Source organism: Pagrus major, chromosome 2, assembly GCF_040436345.1.
Source record: "Pagrus major chromosome 2, Pma_NU_1.0".
NCBI classification, from domain to species: domain Eukaryota; kingdom Metazoa; phylum Chordata; class Actinopteri; order Spariformes; family Sparidae; genus Pagrus; species Pagrus major.
In genome coordinates, this window is record NC_133216.1 from 26,272,155 (window position 1) to 26,281,131 (window position 8,977).

Genomic DNA, 8,977 nt, shown 5'->3' on the forward strand with positions numbered 1-8,977 from the left:
ATTGATTCATTTGTGCCGAAAGGGAGTTCAAGGTGGACATAATTGATTGTCAGAAGTTTGGTGCTTTTAAGACTCCCGGTAGTGGAGGGAAGGACTTCAGCAGCATACTAATCTTTCATCCCAAAACGGAATAACAATGATCCTGTTTGTTTGTTTGATGATAACAAAATAATCCATCAATGAAGGAGAGTAATGGCATTTGAATGGCTGAGTTATAACAAAAAGTGCACATAAAGTACAACAAGTAACCATATAGAAATATCTCCAAAGCACTGTTTTGCATACTAACAAGTTGCCACAAACTTCAAGGTCGAGTGCGTAGGATTTAGGGGACTGTAGGAGCAGAAATGGAAAATAATATTTATTTTTATGTTATGTTTTAATCACCTGAAACCATCAATCTTTGTGTTTTTGTTACCTTATATCAATATTATATATGCCTTTTATATCAAAAGAGGAGCGGAGTCCACCATGTTGCACTGCCATGTTTCTACAGTGTCGTACAGGAGGGTGAGGTGAGGGGTATTCAGCTGGTTGACTGCATCTAGCATTCTGCAATCACACCGCCAAATGCCGCCCAGTCGCCAGGATAAAATGTTAGCAATTAACATTTCTGCAAACTACAGAAGCGTTCAAATGTGTTCATGTCATAAGCTACATACGTAGTTGACATTTCTACAGAGTGCATTATATCATGTTCATATTACATGGAGGTGGAGGGAGGCGGCGGTGGATTTACAGGCGAGACGGCTGAAAAGCCAGAACGGTCTCTCACAGTGTTGGTGTGAAAACACTGGATATTTTTGGCTGAGGGGTGACAGCATTTCAACATTTATAAACATGATACCCCGGGATATTTTTAGGAAGACCTCAGAACAATGTGTTTATGGCAACCTATTACAGGTATTTTAAGCCAAAACACAACGGTTTCCTAACCCGCGACAAGTGTTTTTGTGCCTAAACCGAACCTCACCATTTATTCCTTGTGTTTGGGTTGCTAGATGCCATTAAATCCTACACACTGCACCTTTAAATTACAAAAAATAGAGATGTACAGCCTGGACAGTGTCATTGGCTCTCTGGAAATGGCAGCTTGTTTTCTTTGCCCGACAAATAACCCAAAGGTCAAGGATTACTTACAGGTAAATGCAGCATTGTGCTGAACTGTTCAAAGGTCAGTTCAAAAGTGAGAAAGGCTTATCTCCCCTCAACGCCTACTCTCACAAACTTCACTGACATGACACTAACCTCTGCTTTTGCAAAGTGATTGCCAGCACCAAAGTATAACTCATTGTTGAATATAATTACTGCTATTAGCTATCTAAGGACCTTTACTTTCATACAGTACTCTAGATAATTTTTGAAAGAAGTTCTGTTATTTATATGTAAGCACATGGATTTGACTGTCTTCAGATGTCAGTTGAAGTAATCGTAATTGTTTTGCAAAAACTGTCACGTTAATATAGAATCAAATAATTCAAGGTGACAAATTAAATGTGTTATTGTAAGTCATTTTGCTAAAAAGACAATGACAGTACGTTCTGGAGGCAGCAGCGTTGCACCTCTGGAATGCATAAGCACATTCATGAATCCTGTCAACCACATTGTGAACAGTGACACGTTGTTATAAGGCGCATAATCAAGTCTATTTTTAAGCAATGAGGTAGGTTGTGACTAATCTGACTAGTAAGTGTGTATTCTGTTTTTTGTATAAAGGCACTATTTTTAATGAAGCTCTAGTGGAGAGACTCTTCTCCTTTACCTGCACAGACGCTGCACACTTTATTATTTTACCCAAAATGTCACAAACCCCCTTCTGGCTTAAACTTTTCATTTTGATTAATTTGCAATTTACTTAAAATGACCTTACTTTCTCTCTGTCTCTCCTCTCCAGGCTGTCTAATTCCCAGGGCATTAACATCCAAATTTCTGGCACTACCGCAATTCTCGTGATAGCCAACGTCACCGAAGAGGATTATGGGAACTACACCTGTGTGGCCTCGAACCGACTGGGCGTCCAGAATGCCAGTCTTTTCCTCTATAGTAAGTATAGACAGCAGCGCCTTTTGCTATAGCGCGCAGTTTGAATCCGAAATTCTTGTTTTATTAAAAACACAGCTCTGACACAACTTGGGGCTTTATACTAAACAACAAAGATGAAGTGTTAGGCATGAAATGTCACAGCAAGGTTACAGTATCACCTCGGTGTTTGAACAAACCCTCTTTTAAATTATTGTGAGTTTCAAGGTGAGACAGAAAGACTAACCCGATTTCCTACTGAATCATTGAGAATCAGCGGGCAGGAAACTCACAGTAGGTGTGTGCTTTTCTTTAAGCTTCACTGCAAGAGATGACCAATTGGAGACTCGTATGAGAGCCTTGCTGTGCATTCATTTTTTGTCATTTGGCGAACAGTGAGAGTCATTTTAACTGAACCCTCATGAAAATTCAAGAATATGACTTGAGAGGGAAGGTGACATGTGGGATGTGGGTGAAGTTCAGAGGTTTTAAAAAGGATAGGTTCACCCAAAAATGGAAATTCAGTCATTATCTACTCACCCTCATGTTGGTTTCATAGTCCACAAAACATCTCTGGAGCTTTACAGGAAAACAGTGTCGCAGCATTCTCCTAAACAACTGAAGTAGATGGGGACTTTTAAAGTGTAAAAAAAAATGACGTAATCCAAATCTCTGAAACCTCTGACGTCCCAAATTGATTGGGGATGTTATTTACACCCTTTTCAAAGCTGATATCTTCGCTCTAGCTGCTAAGCTTCATGAGCTTGACTGTGTGTCGAGGGGTGTAATAAAGTCTTTACAAATTAATTTGGGATCTCGGGCTCCCAGAAACATGGATTAAGACTGACAAGCTGTGTGAAGTAATTTTATGGTTTTCTTTCTGGTGATTTTAACTTCTTAAAACAAATCCCCATCTACTTCAGTTGTTTAAGAGAATGCTGCTGGACTATAAAACTTCACCCGACTTTTCATCGGTGCACAATGCCTGAATTCCCATTTCTGGGTGAATTTATCCATTAAGTAAAGTCGTAAGACCAAAAAACACCCCAAAATGTCCCAAAATGGGACGAGAGTGGACAAATGTTCATGTTTGTCTGCGTAATTTTCTCAACTGTCCATTTAGCTTGGTGGGAAATACCTTAATACTTTAAAATAGAAGCTTTGCTTTGTAACTTTGTAATCAGAGTGTAACTTTCATTTCAAAATAATAATAGAGTGGAGAGAAATTACCACAAAAAGGTCTGTTCATATATATTCCATAATGTACCCAATAACATTTGTAATCACAATGCAAATGTCAGTCATAACTGCAGCATATTCATAAGCCAGTTAATGTTTGTAATAATTAGGAAACTTTATAGTTGCATGACCCATTTTGGCCACTAGAGGGCAGAAATACTCCTACTTCATTCTCATCTACCAGACATGAGAGAAACATTAGAAACATTTTCAGACTACCAAATGAATGAAGTCCAATACTGACTCTCTCTTCTGCGCTTTTTTTGGTTTCCACCAACTCCTCCCGGCTCTGTAACTGCTAGACTCTCACATAAGTTCAGCAGCCGCTCGGTAGCAGTTACCAGTTTGCAGTTTATCAGAGTGGTTCTGCTGGTAATGAGTACGGATGGAGGTTGATGAGAGCAGCAGATTAAGGCAGTTAAATAGTTGAGCCAGAAGATTCCAAAAAGTTCACCCACGGTGGTGGTTATCAACTCGAGAAGTCAACCCAGGTTTCAAATCTCGACGCGTTCACACAAAAGGGGGGGCGTTCGCAGCATATGGCCAATTTCAAACATGGACAAGTCTCCTGGCAGCAGAGCGGAACATGTCCTAATCAGAGAGCAGTTTACTCAAAGTCAAACATATAATCCAGACTAAAAGCAACACAGCTGCAGCGGACACATGAAGGACAGCTGTGTGAATGTGTAAATTAACAGGCTTATGATGTCACTGCTCCATCATTAGGGAACAAGCAGATCTGACCACAGCTACATTTGTGTATTCCATTAAATGAATGTGTTACACAGGAGTACACCTATCACGATCCACCCACCGAGCTCCATGGGATATTCTATGAATGATAATGCCATTTTCCAGAAAACTGATTGGTCAGAAGGTGATGCTTTTATATGTCTTGATCTGTTATCTTGAAGTTACCTCGCTACCCACAATTCCTGCTCCGTGGCACGGGCCTCTGAAGCTACGAAGATCAGTGCAACCTCAGCTGTCTTTCTTGTGATGGAACCATGATTTTCACTTTTAAGCTCTTATTATAGTGTCACTAAGAGCTCAAAGGCATGTCAACACACAAAACACATTAAAGAAACATCTTAATCATTTTGACAGCACACAACTGAATACAGAAACCCTGTGAGTCGCACAGAGGAGAACAGAAATGAGTTGCAAAGCAGTTTAATGCACTCAACGAAAATGAGCCAACAATAAAAGTTATTTTGTTTGTTTGTTTGTTTTGCTTTGTTTTAACATTCGGATTGCATCATTCAGATATTATGTACCGTTATTCCAATTGGAAGCCTTGTAATCAGCAAATGAATAAATGTTGATGTATGCAATAACATCTGAAACATGCAATGGGGTTGAATTATCTTGTTATCTTGAGGAAAGGGCAGATTTCTCAAGATAGCAAGATCATTTCTCAAGAGAAAACAAGCTTACTGCTGTCGAAGTTGACAGTCCCCGCACGATCACCAAGTTGCAGCCGAGCAAGTCCCCTCCTTAAAAGGCAAGAACTGATCTGAATGTTATCTCTCACAGGTAGACACAATGCAATTTCTGCCTTAGATGTGATTCAGTCTGATTTCACATTTCTAGCTTTAATGCAGTGACTTCATCTGTTAAGACAGAAGGCACTCCTAAACACTGAGACTGATAAGTAATTAAAGGAAATGACATTTTGTTTGTTCAGCATTAAAAAAAGTCTGCAGAGTATGGAACCAGAGGACATAACAAATGCAGTATTATTTATACACTTAGTTTTTTGGCTCATCCTTCCTTCTTAAGTGTTTCCACCAATGGGGTCTTTTCTCCCGCTTTAGACACCTGTCAGTTTTGCCTCATACGATTCATAACTGACCAATAACATGAGTTTCTCTATCCCTTACGTAGAGCCTAAAGCAACAAAGGGGCCTCACCTTCAACTTCATCCCTACTGGGAGTTCTAGGGGAGTTTAGCTGATGACTTTAGCTGATTTGGCATAAACAAGACATTTTGTCAATACTTTAGGAGATCAATGACTCCGTGTATGTGTTTAACTAGAAGTGGACACATAAAACATCTGCCAGGTCAGGACAGTTTGACTGTCACCAGGTCTCGCTCAACGTCTGAGGCCGTGTGAGGACATTTAATGAGTGTTGTGTGTTATTTAATTGTATATGTGTTGTGGTTTTATCAGTAATGAAACATAACAAAAATGATAGGAATGTGCATGCAATATAATGTAATTGTATGCGACCTACGATCAATAAGGCTATAATATGGATTATACACTACATTACAAAAACAGCCCCTTCTCGGCTTCCGTAGATGAGTAATGGATCGGCGACCTAAGTAACTTCAAAAGCCTCATGGCGACAGATAGTGTGCCCCAGGTTTGTCTGGGCGTGTTCAACTCTTTTTATTGTCCCCTAGGAACTTCTTTTGTTCAACTCGCAGTATTCCAGTATTTGATTTTGCATTTGTCTTGTCAATGTGCATGTGTTTCCTTAGGTTGCAGTGTGCTGAGCCTTCAGTACCGCCGTGTTTTTCCACATATACAGTATGGTTAAGTCTGTAGTTAGTCGATAGTAACTGACATTACAGTTTTCGTATTTACCGACAGAGGAAGTCCACATGTAAATATGGATTATTTTAAAGCATCAAAAGAATCAAGATTATCTATGTGAATCCTCAAGAAAACCAAAACAGTTGCACTATTTTCTTCTCAAGATGCAGCGTCTACAGTCTGAGTGAGCTCTCTGACAGTCTTCTCTCTCTGTTTTTCTCCGTACAGGACCCGGGACAGGTCGAGATATCAACGGCTCCGCCTGTGTATCTCAATCACTGTGGCTCCTGCTGGCCAGCTTCGCCTGCCTTTTCTTCAAGTGTTAATACGGCTGTCCTCCTCCTCCTCTTCTTCTTCTTCTTCTTCTCCCCCCCCTGGCCTTCCCTCCTCCTCCTTCTCTCCAACTCACCGACATCCTTATTGCTACCTTATTACCAACTTTACCGCCCCCCACCCACCCAGACTGTTTGCATCATGATACGAAAACCTTACGTGCTCTCGAGCACAGCTTACAGATATTACGAAAAGTGATGGGTTATGAGTAAAATGTTATAAGAACAACACAAAAAACAGTGAAATGAAGGACAGAACAAGCAAACAGTGCTCTTTTAAAGAATTGCATTGTTCTTTTCAATTCGTATGCACTTCTTTGTTTCTGCTATATCTTGTCTTCGGGGTCTGGATCGGGTTTGGGATTTCTTGTATTTTTTGTCGTCATGGGAATGAAAGCAGAGGCGCCCCGCTCACAGGGATGCCAACAATCAATTGTCTCTAGAAGTACTGAAGACATAAGGTATATTCCTTCTCACACCCATAGATGCGTTATTTTAACTTTAATTTTTTTTAGATTTAACCAAGTGTTTAACCAGTGCATTTATGAGCAACATGCAAAGTATCTGCCAAATATCCATATTTATAGATTTTGAGACTAACACACACAGAAATCAAAGGGAAAATACAGCAGCTGATTCTGTAAAGAGACTAGAGCTTGATATTAAAGTATGTACTATTATAAGCTGATGCTACTAGACTGAAACAAAGATATAGAGTATTAGATGGATATCTCTCCAATCAATGACATCATTTCCGGATGCAGCAGCCGCTTGGGTTGTCGCCGCCGAGCCCAGAAATCGAGGAGTAATGCAGTGAATAGAAACTAGACTTGATCCTACTGAGCTAAACCACGCCGAGTACAAAGGAAATTAGTTCATCCGCTGATGGATACCTACATCCCATCATTCAGTGGCTTTGCAACCACTCGCCTTTATTCCAAACCAATTCCTCTTTTTCTTTTGCAGCAGGAAAAGAAAAACACAGTAAGGTTACAATAATGAAGCGTACTGTACATAGTAAAAATTTTGTATTTCTCTACGATAAGACGACTCGCTCCGCCACTGTAACAAAAGGGAACCGGGGGGAAAATTGTTGCAGTGTATGTTGCTTGTGTGTCAACCAACCTACCATACTGTGCAGTTTGTCTTTGCTCCACAGCAGGCTGCACCTTAGCTCCAGTACATACAGCATACTGTACCACATACAGTGTTTGCTTTTTAGTTTCTGAGTTTTAGGATCATTCTTCTATACTGCTGGAATTTGGATAAAAATGTATGACACCAATGAATGACTTACTTTTTTTTTTCTCTCTTTCAAAGAAGTATGTGTGTTTTAATATGAAACGATACAGAAAAATTCATAATATATTGATATTGAGGTTCATTTTTTTTCTGTCTTTACCTCATTCATATTAGTTGTGTGTATATATATACTTGAATCCAATGTCCTTATACTATATGAAAAGGCAAATCTTTATGTGTCCATGTGTCTGAGTAGGGTAGCAACTTGTTGAGGATGAATAACTCGTAGATCTCTTGAAGAACTGGCAACCCTGCTCATCATGTGAACTGAAGCCCATTAGACAATGATGTTGTTTAAAAAAAAAAAAAAAGCTCTAGCATAAAAAGAAGATAGTTCTGTGCAGTTATTATTGTACCTATCCTTGAGATAATACAAAAGTGCTGACTTACATGATGTTGGAAGAAATGGAAGATTATGTTTAGCTTGTAACGCTCCAACAATTCAGTGTGAGAGGAAAAAGAATATTGAATGCTTATTTCCCTCAATGGCCACCAAGGCCACTGCTGATGGGCTTCTATAACAGAATAACACATTAAATGACGTGTCCTGCAGCACATCTTCTCATCACACTGACGCTTGTTTCTTTGTGAACAAAAATGGTTAAATGAAGACCACCTGGGTCATATTTTGTAAAACACACAAGAAGAAGATCAGACAGTGCAGCTCTTTCAGGAAACAGCTCAGAGGTCATTGCTGAGCTGTGATGAGAATTGCTGAAACTGGTGCACTATTAGCTGCCTTTTTTTTGCCATTTATTTTGACCTGCTGTAAAGGTGACTAATAGCGCGTGGACTCCAGCCGCCCAGCTCAGCTTCTCCACCGGATGTGTGTTCGCGTCTCCGCTCTTCTAACAGCCAAGCCGGAATAGTACCAGTACTGTAAAACACACGTGTAATTAATGTCATCCTTGTCATACATTAAAGACATTGCTCCCAGTGTTTTCATTGTAAATGCTTCTGAGGCCATGGCTGTGTGACTTTGTGGTGTTGCAATCTGATCCCGTCTAATTCTCACGTGGGTAGAGCTGTACAGAGACTGAGAAAGGACGCTACTCCAACGAAAGCTGAAGCATTTAAACAGTTAAAAAACAGCATTTCTGTCGTCTCTATCAGTCGCAGCATTAACAGTATCTTCCAATCAGATTTCTCAGTCTGGGAAGTGTTGAGAAAGCAGCTTGTTTTAACGCTTTCATCCTCTTACGCGTGCTTTTTCTTAATTTATTTTTTATTTGTTTTCTACAACTGAACAAATCTGGTGTGTCCACTTTAACGTGGACGAACTTGACTCCTGATGCTTTTCTACTACATTGGTGTTCCTGCAGACTCTCTTACTGCTTTTTAGCACATATTGAGGATGCTAGTTTATCAGCAGCAACCATCTTCTTACCGTGGTAAGAAGCGAATGATCTGGAATCTGTGGTGAAATTGTTCTTCATGATGCATGAGAGTGATCTGTGCTACATGTCTATTTCAGTAAGTCCGTCTGTCTCACGATGTGTCACATATTAAAAAAGGAAAAAACCTCAGGGCAGAGCTAGGCTG

General features: G+C 39.9%; 1 protein-coding gene across 1 annotated transcript in view; it reads left to right on the forward strand.

Moving 5' to 3' along the window:
* The window catches only part of lsamp (limbic system associated membrane protein), a 488,839-nt gene extending 481,333 nt beyond the window's left edge, over positions 1–7,506 (forward strand). Inside the window, exons 8-9 of the mRNA XM_073487369.1 lie at positions 1,895–2,043; positions 6,030–7,506. Coding sequence (XP_073343470.1) covers positions 1,895–2,043; positions 6,030–6,127 — 247 coding nt within the window. The 3' untranslated portion in view covers positions 6,128–7,506. The remainder of the gene's footprint in view (positions 1–1,894; positions 2,044–6,029) is intronic.
* Positions 7,507–8,977: the final 1,471 nt, after the last annotated feature.